Source organism: Leucoraja erinacea, chromosome 10, assembly GCF_028641065.1.
Source record: "Leucoraja erinacea ecotype New England chromosome 10, Leri_hhj_1, whole genome shotgun sequence".
NCBI classification, from domain to species: Eukaryota; Metazoa; Chordata; class Chondrichthyes; order Rajiformes; family Rajidae; genus Leucoraja; species Leucoraja erinaceus.
In genome coordinates, this window is record NC_073386.1 from 51,388,159 (window position 1) to 51,403,572 (window position 15,414).

At 42.5% G+C, this 15,414-nt stretch overlaps 1 protein-coding gene across 2 annotated transcripts in view; it reads right to left on the bottom strand.

The window, feature by feature from the left end:
* The window catches only part of uck2a (uridine-cytidine kinase 2a), a 40,877-nt gene extending 25,558 nt beyond the window's left edge, over positions 1-15,319 (bottom strand). Inside the window, exon 1 of one of the 2 annotated variants that reach the window (XM_055642290.1) lies at positions 15,251-15,319. In XM_055642290.1, coding sequence (XP_055498265.1) covers positions 15,251-15,304 — 54 coding nt within the window. In that variant the 5' untranslated portion in view covers positions 15,305-15,319. Of the gene's footprint in view, positions 1-9,196; positions 9,502-15,250 lie in introns of those variants that run through there. The other variant, XM_055642289.1, reaches the window with a different exon arrangement.
* Between the last annotated feature and the right edge of the window lie 95 nt (positions 15,320-15,414).

The window sequence follows — 15,414 nt, forward strand, 5'->3', positions numbered from 1 at the left end:
CTGAGACATTAATGTAATTAATCCACGCCACAAAACATCTTAATAAGTCTACTTTTCTATATGAAAATTGGAAACGTTGCCAAGTTTATTTTACCAATTAACCTTGGAATAATCCAAATTGCAATCCTTCTCAAAGCAATTTATAGCCGATTTACATTTATCACCAACAAACATCAATGCTAGTCAAAATGGCAAACCAGTACTTCCACTTTCAAGGAGTCCTGTAATTTACCTTAACCACTTCCAGAGATACAAACCATATTAACGTTCAAGAGTAGCAAGTGGCATTTCTTGATTAGTAAGGGTGTCAGCAGTTATGGGGCAAAGGCAGGAGAATGAGGATGAGAAGGAAAGATACATCAGCTAGATTTAATGGCAGAGTAGACTGACTTGTTTGACCGAATGGCCTAATTCTGCTCCTAGAACCTACGAGTACATGACAAAAGGTCAAAACCTGACTTTGGCTGAGAGAAAAAACTCCTCCCACTTGTTTTTGGAACAAGGTGACATTAAACATCGAAAACATGCACCCACACAAAGCAGCTGAAGCGTGGCCGGTTGAAACAAAAATTCATGTATTTATTTATGAAAGAATTGCTTCAAGGATTACAGACCCAAACTGGCAAATGGATTTAAGATGCACATTAGACAAAAGCTAACTGAAGCAAAACACAGAGTGCTGGAATAACTCGGCAAGTCAGGCAGCATCTGTGGAGGGAGATGCTTTGTGCTTTGCTTACGATGCCAACAGTTGCAGTTCCTTGTATTTCTAAAAAAGAACCGAATATTGTAATACGTCTCCTTCTACTATCTTTGTACTGGGAAAAATAAATGTACACCTATGCAAGTCACATTTTACAGTAAAATTTGCCGAGTTGAAATTAGTTTTCTGCTGATCTAGCATGTGCATAATTTACTGTAAAATCGATTGAACTAACAGTTCCAACTTGAAACTCAAAAGTTATAGAAAAGCCTCACAGACCATTAAGATGAATGGACAACATGGATGGAATGGCAGCTGATGAGAGAGTTAATACCTTTATAGACAAGATTCAGCTATATCTTTTTTTTGTGACTGAAATCTCCAATGGTTCAAACTGCCAAACAGAACATTCAGCAGATCAATGAAGTACAAGATGCTGAACAGACTGAATTACCCATTGCAGCCAATAGACAGTGCCCTCCCTTATGTTTGGAACAAAGACTCATCAGGGATTTATTTGAAGAAAAAGGAACTGCAGGGGATGCTGTGAAGGGGAGTAGAAAGTAGAACTAAAAATCTGGAGGTCAATGTTCATAGCGGCTGCGGCAGCATCTATGGAACGAAATACGAGGTATGCTCCTGCAATTTACAGTGATCGAAACTCTGGCCATTCAGGCCACTGACAGAAAGGGGGGGGGGGGGGGAGGAAGAAGAAGAAAGGAAGAGGTGGAACCAGTGGGCTGAGGGGGAGCTGTGAAGGGGAGTAGAAAGTAGGAACTACCTGAAATTAGAGGTCAATGTTCATACCGCTGCGGTACAAACTGCCCAAGCGAAATACGAGGTGATGCTCCTGCAATTTACAGTGATCCTCACTCTGGCCATGGAGGAGGCCCAGGACAGAAAGGTTGGATACTGAATGGGGGGGGGGGGGGGGGGGGGGGGGGGGGGGGGGTTGAAGTGCTGAGCCACCAGGAGGAGATCTGGTCGGTTTTTGCGAACTGAGCAGAGGTGTTCGGCGAAGTGATCGCCAAGCCTACGCTTGGTCTCACCGATGTAGAGCAGCTGACATCTAGAGCAGCGGATGCAATAGATGAGGTTGGAGGCCTCTGTACTGCACAATTTGAGATTTGTAACAGAAAAAGAAATCACATGTGGTTAAAGTGCACATTGTCAGGTTTTAATGAAGGCCATTTTTAAACATTTTGGTTTCACCATGTAGACATACTCCCCCCCTTTCAGGACACCATAATGTTTGGGACACATGGCTTTATAGGCGTTTGTAATTGCTCAGGCACGTTTCATTGCCTCCTTAATACAGGTATAAGAGAGCTCTCAGCACCTAGTCTTTTCATCATCTTTGGAAACTTTTATTGCTGTTTATCAGCATGAGGACCAAAGTTGTGCCAATGGAAGTCAAAGATGCCATCACGAGACTAAGAAACAAGAACAAAACTGTTATAGACATCAGCCAAATCTTAGGCTTACCAAAATGAACTGTTTAGAACATCATTAAGAAGAAAGAGAGCACTGGTGAGCTTATTAATTGCAAACGGACTGGCAGGCCAAGGAAGACCTTCACAGCTGATGACAGAAGAATTCTCTCTATAAAAAAGAAAAATCCCCAAACACCTGTCCAACAGATCAGAAACACTCTTCAGGACTCAGGTGTGGATTTGTCAATGACCACTGTCCGCAGAAGACTTCATGAACAGAAATACAGAGGCTGCACTGCAAGATGTAAATCATTGGTTAGCCACAAAAATAGGATGGCTGGGTTACAGTTTGCCAAGAAGTACTTAAAAGAGCAACCACGATTATGGAAAATGTCTTGTGGACAGATGAGACCAAGATGAACTTATATCAGAGTGATGGCAAGAGCAAAGTATGGAGGAGAGAAGGAACTGCCCAAGATCCAAAGCATACCACCTCATCTGTGAAACACGGTGGTGGGGGTGTTATGGCCTTGGCCTGTATGGCTGCTGAAGGTACTGACTCACTTATCGTCATTGATGATACAACTGCTGATGGTAGTAACATAATGAATTCTAAAGTGTATAGACACATCCTATCTGCTCAAGTTCAAACAAATGCCTCAAAACTCATTGGCCGGCAGTTCATTCTATAGCAAGACAATGATCCCAAACATACTGCGAAAGCAACAAAGGAGTTTTCCAAAGATAAAAAATGGTCAATTATTGAGTGGCCGTCCATCACCCTATCTGAACCCAATTGCACATGCCTTCTATATGTAGAAGAGAAAACTGAAGGGTACTAGCCCCCAAAACAAGCATAAGTTAAAGATGGCTGCAATACAGGTTTGGCAGAGCATCACCAGCGAAGACACCCAGCAACTGGTGATGTCCATGAATCGCAGACTTCAAGCAGTCATTGCATGTAAAAGATATGCAACAAAATACTAAACAATGACTACTTTCATTTACATGACATTGCTGTGCCCCAAACATTATGGTACCCCGAAAAGGGGGTGGGACTATGTATAAACACTGCTGTAATTTCTATATGGTGAAACCAAAATGTATAAAAGTGGCCTTTATTAAAATCTGACAATGTGCGCTTTAACCACATGCGATTTTTTTTCTATTATAAATCTCAAATTGTGGAGTACCAATAAATAAATGATGGGTCTTTGTCCCAAACACTGTATCCTGGCTATACAGCCAAGACAATTAAACTGCATCTCTCAGCACAATGCAGTGTCATTAAGCAGAGACACAATTGTGCATGAGTGGCAGGGTTGTGCTGCAAGATTATTTTATGCTAATCCTACATTTGAACATCCATTCTCAACCTCAAGTAACAAATGAAGTGCAGACAGGTACAAAAATTAAGTTAGACACAAAGTGCTGGAGTAACACAGGTCAGGCAGCAACTGCAGTGAAAAGGGATGGGTGATATTTCAGGTCAGGATCCTTTTTCATTCTGCCTGACCAAACCCAAAAGGTCACCCATTCTTTTTCTCCAGAGATGCTGCCTGATGCGCTGAGTTACTCCAACACTTTGTGCCTATATTTGATATATAACAGCATCTGCAGTTCCTTTCTATCCAAAAATTAAGTGTCAAGCCATAAAGTTGCAGGCATTAAGTGATAAAACAGCAAAGAGGAAACCAAAAACCAAATATCTGATCCAGTCCCCACATATTATTAAAGATGTAGAATCCCCTAAAAAGGTCAACTTAAAGGGGTTATCGATTGTTGTAAATATATATATTCGGAAAATGAAAATAAAAGTTTGGTAATAGACATATTGTGTGCTTTGAGCCCCACAAACATCCCACTTCTACCTCCTTAAAAAGGAACAAGGGCAATGCCACAATCTCTCCTCCATTATTCTGCCTTCAGCCAGAGACCAATTCTCTGAAACACTCTGTCCAACAGCATCGTGGATCCACTTTCGTCACAGCCCTTGCAAGTAGGTGGTGCGCTGTTCACTAAGATTTACGGGGCTTTACCAGCAAACTTCACATTCCAAAATAAAAAGATCAGTTCCCACCCACCTCTCAATTTAATATAAATTTTCAGTCTTGAAAGGGGTGTTTTGGGCATTTTTATACCATTAAACAACAATCAGCAGGAGCTTCAATATGCCCACACATATTTCCAAAGCACGTTATAACCTGTGGAGACATTCTATAACATTGACCTGCTGAATGTTAGGGGAAAGTGGTGCAATCATTTACCTATCACACAATAAACCAGAATATATTAGAAACAAACATAGAAAATAGGTGTAAGAGTAGGCCATTCGGCTCTTCGAGCCAGCACCGCCATTCAATGTGATCATGGCTGATCATCCACAAGCAGTACCCCATTCCTGCCTCCTCCCCACATCCCTTGATTCCGCTAGCCCTCAGAGCTCTATCTAACTCTCTTTTTAATGCATCCAGTCAATCGGCCTCCACTGCCTTCTGAGGCAGAGAATTCCACTGATTCACAACTCTCTGGGTGAAAAAGCTTTTCCTCATCTCAGTTCTAAATGGCCTACCACTTATTCTTAAACTGTGGCCCCTTTTCTGGACACCCCCAACATCGGAAACATGTTTCCTGCATCTAGCGTGTCCAATCCCTTAATAATTTTATGTTTCTATCAGATAGAAACATAGACATAGAGAAATAGAAATTAGGTGCAGGAGTAGGCCATTCGGCCCTTCGAGCCTGCACCGCCATTCAATATGATCATGGCTGATCATCCAACTCAGTATCCCGTACCTGCCTTCTCTCCATACCCCCTGATCCCCTTAGCCAGAAGGGCCACATCTAACTCCCTCTTAAATATAGCCAATGAACTGGCCTCAACTACCCTCTGTGGCAGAGAGTTCCAGAGATTCACCACTCTCTGTGTGAAAAAAGTTCTTCTCATCTCGGTTTTAAAGGATTTCCCCCTTATCCTTAAGCTGTGACCCCTTGTCCTTGACTTCCCCAACATCGGGAACAATCTTCCTGCATCTAGTCTGTCCAACCCCTTAAGAATTTTGTAAGTTTCTATAAGATCCCCTCTCAATCTCCTAAATTCTAGAGAGTATAAACCAAGTCTATCCAGTCTTTCTTCATAAGACAGTCCTGACATCCCAGGAATCAGTCTGGTGAACCTTCTCTGCACTCCCTCTATGGCAATAATGTCCTTCCTCAGATTTGGAGACCAAAACTGTACGCAATACTCCAGGTGTGGTCTCACCAAGACCCTGTACAACTGCAGTAGAACCTCCCTGCTCCTACACTCAAATCCTTTTGCAATGAAAGCTAACATACCATTCGCTTTCTTTACTGCCTGCTGCAACCTGCATGCCTACCTTCAATGACTGGTGTACCATGACACCCAGGTCTCGCTGCATCTCCCCCTTTCCCAATCGGCCACCATTTAGATAATAGTCTGCTTTCCCGTTTTTGCCACCAAAATGGATAACCTCACATTTATCCACATTATACTGCATCTGCCAAACATTTGCCCACTCACCCAGCCTATCCAAGTCACCTTGCAGTCTCCTAGCATCCTCCTCACAGCTAACACTGCCCCCCAGCTTAGTGTCATCCGCAAACTTGGAGATATTGCCTTCATTTCCCTCATCCAGATCATTAATATATATTGTAAATAGCTGGGGTCCCAGCACTGAGCCCTTGCGGTACCCCACTAGTCACTGTCTGCCATTGTGAAAAGGACCCATTTACTCCTACTCTTTGCTTCCTGTTTGCCAGCCAGTTCTCTATCCACATCAATACTGAACCCCCAATGCCGTGTGCAAGGATCCCCTCATCCTTCTAAATTCTAGTGAATACAAACCCAGTCGTTCATCATATAACAGTCCCACCATTGCGGGAATTAACCTCGAACCTACGCTACACTCCATCAATAGCAAGAATGTCCTTCCTCAAATTCAGAGACAAAAACTGCACACAATACTCCAGGTATGTGGTCTCACCAGGACCCTATACAACTGCAGAAGGACCTCTTTGCTCATATACCCAAATCCTCTCGTTATGAAGGCCAACATGCCATTAGCTTTCTTCACTGCCTGCTGTACCTGCTGCTTACTTTTAGTGACTGATGTACAAAGTCACCCAGGTCTCGTTGCACTTTCTCTTCTCCTAATCTGACACCGTTGAGATAATAATCTACCTTCTTGTTCTTGCCATCAAAGTGGTTAACCTCACATTTATCCACATTATACTGCATCTGCCCACTCACTCAACCTATCCAAGTCACCTGCATCCTCATCGCATGCTCTTCACAGTTCACACTGCCTCCCAGCTTTGAGTCATTTGAAAATTTGCTAATGTTATTTTTAATTCCTTTATCTAAATCATTAATATATATTGTAAATAGCTGTGGTCCCAGCACCGAGTCTCGAGGTACCCCACTGGTCACTGCCTGCCATTCTGAAAGGGACTCGTTAATTCCTACTCTTTGTTTCCTCTCTGCCAACCAATTCTCTATCCATGTCAATACCCTACCCCCAATACCATGTGCACTAATCTCCTGTGTGGGACCTTTTCAAAGGCTTTCAGAAAGTCCAGATACACTACAACCACTGGCTCTCCCTTATCCATTTTACTTGTTACATTCTCAAAATATTCCAGATTAAGGGCCTGTCCCACTGTACGAGGTAATTCAAGAGTTCTCCCGAGTCCCCCCCCCGGATTCAAACTCGGAGAATGCACTTAGCGGGTCCGTAGGAGTTCGTAGATGCCTCGTAACAGCTCGTACGAGTAAAAAGTAACAATTTTTTTCATCACGAGTATTTTTTTTACTCGTGGACATTTTTCAGTGTTGAAAAAACGTCACAAGTTTACCGGATTTCCCGAGTACCTACCGTTACTCGTACGAGCCACTACGAGACATCCACAAACTCCTACAGACCCGAGTTCGTATCAGGGGAAAACTCGGGAGAACTCTTGAATTACCTCGTACAGTGGGACAGACCTTTTAGTCAAGCAAGATTTCCCCTTCGCAATTTCATGCTGACTTTACTGCTATCCAAATGCGATGCTATTATATCTTTAATAATTGACTCCAGCATCTTCCCCACCACTGATGTCAGGCTAACTGGTCCATAACTCCATACTTTCTCTCTCCTTTATTAAAAAGTGGGATAAAAATTGGCTACGCTCCAACCCACAGGAACAGGTCCAGTATCTATAGAACATTTAAAATGATCACCAATGCGTGCATGATTTCTAGAGCCACCTCCTTGAATACCCTGGGATGCAGACCATCAGGCCCTGAGGATTTATCAGCCTTCAGTCCCATCAGTCCACCCAACACCATTTCCTGACTGATGTGAATTTCCTTCAGTTCCTCCATCACCCTAGATCCTCTGTCCCCAAGTGCATCTAAGAGATTGGTTGTGTCTTCCTTGAAGACAGAACCAAAGTACCTGTTCAACTCGATTGCCATTTCCTTGTTTCCCATAATAAATTCACCTGTCTACCTACTTATTGAAACCTCTCATATTGAAGCCTCGTTTTTAAATATGTCAACTACAAGGGGGCTTTTTTTTCTCGTTCTTCACAAATACACAATGGGTAATTGGAAACTGCCCTTCAGACAGGATTGGTTCGTGCACTTCTCAATGAGAGCTACATTGTAAAGATGATTACTTTTCCAAACCAGGCCGGAAACAAAACATAGTATTCCGTTCTGTATATGTGCAAGCTTCCTCAATCACACTGGCAAATAGACTTTGCCAACAGTTACACACGCCGTTCTGACATGCGTGAACGAACAAAAATGACTGCCGCTTTGTCTTTGAAAGGGAATTCGTCATACAGGTGGTTATACTATGTATATGTATTTAAAAATTCCAATTGCAAATACCAGCATTTTTGCCGTTCCAACTTTAAGAGAACGATGTGTTTATCCTCCGTTTTAAAGTGGGTTAAAATTGCAATATCTAAATTGTTCAAACTGCGCTGTTACTTTTTACACGTGGAGTTTTACACTCAAGTTAGGCATCTCGGGAGCAATAATCGGTTTCTTTTTTTTTTAAATCATTAAACTATTTAACACAAGGAGTTTCTAGTCGTTGAAACACACCAACTTAGAACGCTGGAAGCTTTAAAAAAAATCCTTCGGAAAACAATTTACAATACATGAATAACCGTGGGGAGATTGTAACGACGTACCGTACCCAATGGGAGTTTAACACATGGCGGGAATCTGGAAACAACGTGCAGGCGAAACTTGGGAAGACGGAAAGAAACTGGATTTGTTCTGGGAAAAACCAAGTGTTAAAAACACTCGACAGCTATCAGAAATGACGGCAGCAATTCCCATTTTTAAAATTGTACTTTCCGGAATTGTAGAGACTTTTTGTTTTGGGAGAATGTGGCATATTACACTGGATTCATATTCAAAGCAACCAAGTTCAAATGTGATTTCATGTGTATTTCTCGAACTATCTCCCTCTCCTCCTCCGCCCCTTGCACATTTGTAAGTCAAAGAGTACAGAAAATGCTCATAATAAACACGAAGGCCATTTACGCCGCAATAAATCCGACAATCACCTGCTTCCGCCCAGCTCAATTCCTCGTGTAACACCACATTTTAACACAGCGCTGGTCTTGAAATCCCCATAAAGACAAAGGATGCAGATGCAGTGTTGCACCGGCTTCCCTACACGCCCCGGACTGCACAATTACTAATAGCCCACACCACAGACGGCTAAAACAGCCCGATAGATGACAAATATTTTGATACACAATGTTTTTAACCATCTATTCCTCGATATAAATCACTGCATATTCTTGCTGCATCGAACAATACAACTCTTACGCGGGCGAGGTCAACTACATTCATTTCCCCCTCCCCTGCCCGCTTTCTCTCTTCCCCTGTGCCGCTATAAATCACACCGAGGAGGATGGGACCAAACAGCGAGGACAGCAGCTGGAAGCCCGGAGTAACCACGCAGCGCCGCCGCTTATGACTCGCGCGCACCAATCTTTACTGAAACGCGTCAATCGGATACATAAGCCATACTTTCCCGCTGGCGGTGCCCCCTCCGACCCCAATTAGAAAGGGTTTGCGGTTCTGGACCGTCTGATCGCTGTCTCCTGCCATGATGCACACCAGGTCTTGATGTTTCCCCTTCCCCCCCACCACCCTTTCGAATCCGGTCTTGCCTGGCCCCAATGAAAAAAGGGCTATCTTGATTGAAAATCTCCTAGCATTTCTGAAGAATGCTTGAATTTTAACACTGCACTCTACTAAATTCCCTGCTACATTTCCTCGGGAAAGCCCGACCACTGATTCAGACAAGCGCCATTCTCAGGAACCCTGCCTGTGCTGCCCAACTTTATACCGAAAGACATGGGCGGAGCTGTGCCTCAGCGATGCAGAAACAGCTCATATTATTCAGCATAACCAATCAATGACATCTAAAGTAGCGTGTCATATATAAAAACTTCTGACAGATTTTTAAAGAATATATTTTTGTAGAAATGCTTATTAAACTAGAAATGTTTATTGAACAACTGTAGAAAAAAAAATCAAAGTTATTAACTTTTATCTATTTTTTGTAATTGTGATTGATCATAGTTTAACTCGAAATCTCTTTTTTCCATAACTCAGCAAAATACATTTAAAGTCAATATCCTTGTATTCTTACGTATTCAGAAGAAGTAGTAAAAAGTATTAGGGCATCTACCATCTTCAATAAGTCTACTCGTCTCGTTTAATTTCTGGTATAAACGATTAACTATGAGTGGACTGTAAAGGTAATATATCTTTGATTGTGGAACAACCATGCATAGATCTATTTTTTTCCCCTAAAGGTTAGCCAAAATATTTTAATGAAAATATGAGGATATAATTACAGGAGAGATGCTGAAAAATATAACTTTTTGTATGTGAATCACCAAATACATATCTACCATTTTATAATTAAAATGCATAAAATCTATGCATTGCAATTTTTTTGTGTTATGAGCCCAGGTATACTGTAAATTTATACCCAGCTTGCCTTCAACAATATGGTGTAACCTTAACCTCAGATTATTCAATACACGATTTTCCACCTGGCACTTTGTTCTATAATATGGTTGGTGAAATGACAGTGTTAACTATACTGTTACTTTACTGGCAATGTTGTTCTATGCAAGAACTGAGTTGAATGCAGAGGTTTCAGATTCTGTCAAAGTTAATATATATTTTCCTTAAATTATCTAGTATGAGCTTGAACATATCCTTGCAAAAACCTTACAAAGCAAGCATGGTACTAAACTCAACCAAGGAGTCAGGAGAGAAAAGAAAGACCTGAAGAAAACTGAAGAGGAAAAATATTAAGAGTCAGGATAAGGGAAAATGAAAATCAAACAAAATAGAAAATCCTATTTAGTGTTCTTCGAAACCTTATATATAAAAAAAGTATTGTGTGGTTACACACTTGAGGTGATGCGATATATTTTTTAATGTTTGTTGTAGAATATATATTCTGCAATTGATATGGCCTAAACAATTTGACCTCCTTGAGATTAAGCTCTATGAAATTAAATAGGCAATGGGGAAAGAGGGCATTCTATCTTTTACTTCTCTTCAAAGTACATTAATTGGCTGAAGAAGGGTTCCAATCTGAAACATCATCCATTCTTTTGCTCCAGAGATTCTGCCTGACCCACTGAGTTACTCCAAGCACTTAATGTCTATCTTCGGTATAAACAGCATCTGCAGTTCCTTCCGACAGATTAATCGGCTAGCAGATCACATTGCCCAAATTGTTCTTACATTCTACCACACAAAAATATGATTGATTTTTATTCAGGGCCTTTTTTGTTAGTACTAACTATCAAAGAAACGCATTGATCAGATCCTTTCAGTTGTGATGCAAATCAAATAATTTCTGTGAAGAAACTTTATAAAGAGTCTATCTTGGCCTAATATCATTGCTCATATATTAAATGCTTGTATTTAACAAAATAATATAATAGATCTTTCATTTTACTTGGCAGTATCATTTGTCCACAGATATATTTCTCTGCCAAAAATACAGTAATTTCTCACATAAGAGTTCCGCAATTCTGGATGGCTGACGATCAGTCTGAAGAAGGGTTTTGGCCCGAAACGTTGCCTATTTCCTTCGCTCCATAGATGCTGCCATCCCCACTGAGTTTCTCCTGCACTTTTGTCTACCTTCGATTTTCCAGCATCTGCAGTTCCTTCTTAAAGATATTGTTACATTGGAACTTTAGGTAATAGGAGGAAGTTATTCAGCTCCTTGAGCCAACCCTGCCATCGATTCCATCACGGCTAATAGTCAGAAAGTCCATGGTCATCAGTACAATGGCCTCTTGCAATGCAGCATGACAAAAAATGTTCAAATATTTCAAACAATGGGTCACTTTCAATCTCGGAGATACAGTTGTATGGAGACAGACATAGCTGAACAGCTCACAGAAAATTAGAATGGAAATAACTGGGATAACCCAACGGAATGTACATTGAATTCTCCAATTTTAGGTAACATCTACCAACCCCCCCCCCCCCCCCCCCCCCCCCCCCTTTCTCCCCCTCACCCTTTCTGCCCCCACTCCCTTGTGCTCCACCCGGACTTGTACCTATTTATCCCCTCCCCTCATCGCACCTATTTATCCTCTTTCACCACATTCCTTCCTCCAGCTTCACAATTTACAACTCTTCAATCCTTCTGTCTCAATAGACAATAGGTGTAGGAGTTGGCCATTCGGCCCAGCACCGCCATTCAATATGATCATGGCTGATCATCCCCAATCAGTACCCCGTTTCTGCCTTCTCCCCATATCCCCTGACTCCGCTATTTTTAAGAGCCCTATCTAGCTCTCTTGAAAGCATCCAGAGAACCTGCCTCCACTGCCCTCTGAGGCAGAGAATTCCACAGACTCACCACTCTCTGTGAGAAAAAGTATTTCCTCGTCTCCGTTCTCAATGGCTTACTCCTTATTCTTAAACTGTGGCCCCTGGTTCTGGACTCCCCCAACATCGGGAACATGTTTCCTGCCTCTAGCATGTCCAAACCCTTAACAATCTAATATGTTTCAATGAGATCACCCCTCATCCTTCTAAACCCCAGAGTGTACAAGCTCAGCTGCTCCATTCTCTCACACCTAGTGCTTTAATCCCTGGCCTTTGTTCCAACCATCAGCCTAACTCCAGCCCCCCTGTGTCCATCTATACCTGGCATGCTTTGTCCTGCCTCTCCTCGCTCCCAACTTTCTTTCCCCCACACCCCCTACAGTTAGTCTGAAGAAGTTGGGTTGCACATAAGGGAGTTAGATGTGGCCCTTGTGGCTAAAAGGATCAGGGGGTTTGGAGAGAAGACAGGGATGAGATACTGAGTTGGATGATCAGCCATGATCACATCGAATGGGGGTGCAGGCTCGAAGGGCCGAATGGCCTACTCCTGCACCTATTTTCTATGTTTCTATGAAGGGATCCTACCCGAAATGTTACATTTCTTTTCGGCAGATTTCGTCCTGATTCTCCGACCTACTGCCTATATCGGACTTACGTGAAACTGTTATGCTACAATACTGAGAAATTATATCCTGCACTCTGGCATATTTCACTCACTCTTCCTTTTGTATTCGTATTTGACATGATTATATTCATGTATGGTATTATCTGATCTGTTTGGATAGCATGAACTGCTGAGTTACTCCAACTTTATGTGTCTATCTGATCTGTGTGGATAGCCTGACCCACTGAATTACTTCAACTTTATGTGTCTATCTTTGGCATAAACCAGCATCTGAAGTTCCTTCCTAAATAGGAAAATTAATACGCAATTTCAGAGTATCTTCTCCTATCGGGCAGAAGATACAGAAGCTTCAAAGCATGCACCAGCAGACTCAGGAACAGCTTTGTTATCTTCGATCCCCTCTGTGATCAATCTTCCATAAACTGGGGTGCAGTTTAGAAATAGGGGGGTTGCACGCAAGGTCACTGGGTCATAGGGCTTGACGCACGGAGCCGCTCAATCCATCTGGAGGACATCCGTAACTTCCGGTATATGTTATTAATGCAAGAAACGCGCACTTTCCTACCTTTTAAAAACCTCCAAAATTTTGAATTTTTGCGCTGTAAAAAAATTTGGAAGCCGGGGTAAGTGTGAGAGACATGTACCCAACTTCAGAAATGAAGGTAAAGAGAAGCAAGAACTGAAGGGACAACGGCAGCTAAAGTGTTTGGCGAACATTGGCCGTGCAGATATCGGAATTGAAAATATTGGGAATTATCGCGTTTGCTCACTGCACTTCATCAACAATAAGGCATTATTTGTGTTTTTTCTTGATTCCTTTGTATCTAAAAAGCCTCAGAAGTGATAAGTCTGGCTGTAAATTTTGCTTCAGAGGCGTTTTCTTTTTGTATGTAAAAACCCACGAGAACCATGGGCAATTTTAAAATTTTACAGCCAGATTTATCAATTCTGAAACTTTTTAGATGCCAAAGGAATCAAGAAAAAACACAAATAATGCCTTAGTTGATGAAATGCAGTGAGCAAAAGGCCAATGTTCGCCAAGCACTCTGGCTGTTGTTGTCCCTTCAGCTCTCGCTTTATCTACCGTCATTTCTCCTCACTTTTGGAATTCTGAAGTAGGCTAAATGTCTCTCACGCTTATCCCGATTTCCATAATTATTTACAGCGCAAAAATTGACAATTTTGGCGGGTTTTAACGGGCCCGCTACACTGGAATCAATGGTCAGTGCCTACCTGCAGTTCATCGCGTGTACTCCAGTTGGTGTAGCGTAGCAACAGTACGGGTCATGGGTCGTGACCCGACTGCCGTGAAACCTCCCTACAGCGCCGAAACAGGGCCTTCGGCCCACCGAGTCTGCACCGACCAGCGATCCCCGCACATTAACACTATCCTACACGCATTAGGAACAATTTTACATTTTATACCAAGCCAATTAACCTACAAACCTGTACGTATTTTCAGTGTGGGAGGAAACTGAAGATCTCGGAGAGAATCCGCGGGGAGAATGTACAAACTCTGTACAGACAGCATCCGTAGTCATGATCGAACCCATGTCTCTGGTGCTGTAAGGAAGTAGCTCTACCGCTACACCACCATGCCACTATCGTCCTGATTCTCCAACCTTCCTCACTGCAGACATTGGACTTACGTGGTACTGTTATGCTACAATACTGAGAAATTATTTCACTCAGCATATTTCACTCACTCTTCCTTTTGTATTTGTATTTGACATGATTGTATTCATGTATAGTATTATCTGATCTGTTTGGATAGCATGAAGAATAAAGCTTTTCATTGTACCTTGGTACATGTTACAATAACAAACTTAAACCATCAGCTGAGTGGCCTTGGTGAAAGCCAAGAGTTAAACCCATTGACCTTTGGCTTTGAAATATTTTGAGTACTTTTAGGCCCCATATTTGAGGGAGGGTGTGAGGTTTATGAAAATCATCCTGGGGATGACTCGGTGAACCTATGAGGAGCATTTGATGGCTGCATGAGGGGTGAAATCATTTAAATTTACCATATTGTGAAAGGCCAAGATAGAGTGGACGTTGAGAGCAAAGATCACTCCGCTTTAAGATCTTTGGTTGAGAGGGTGTTTTCAGTAGTGGGGGAGTGTAGGATCAGTGGGTGTAGCCTCAGAATAAAAGGACGTACCTTTATAATGGACATGAGGAGGAATTTATTTAGTTAGAGGGTGGTGAATCTGTGCATTCATTGCCACAGACAGCTGTGGAGGCCAAGTCATTTGGGTTATTTTTAACGCGGAGATTGAGAAGGGTCTACTAGACCCGAAACATCACCTATCCATGTTCTCCAGAGAAGTTGCCCGACTCACTGAGTTACTCCAGCACGTTTTGTCTTTTTTAATAGATTCTTGACGAATAAGGGCGTCACAGGGAGAAGGGGGGTTGAGAGGGAAAAATAGTTCAGCCACGATGATTGAATGGCCTAATTCTTCTCTTTATGTCTTTGGCTCGGGGGGGGGGTCAGTCGACCCGAATCGCTGACTGTTATTCCCTCGTCAACAACACTGCCTGGCCCGCTGACTATTCGCAGGGATTCGTGCTTGAATTACCCAAACAGATGAGGGTGACACAGAGGACGATGCTGCTGCTGCTGCTGCCGCCATCGCTGCCGTCCGTCCGTCCGCTCGAGCGCGAGCGCGCGCACGCACGCCGTCACCACGGTGAGAGAGAGAAACATGTCAACCGGCCGCTCACCCTCACCAAAAATCATCCG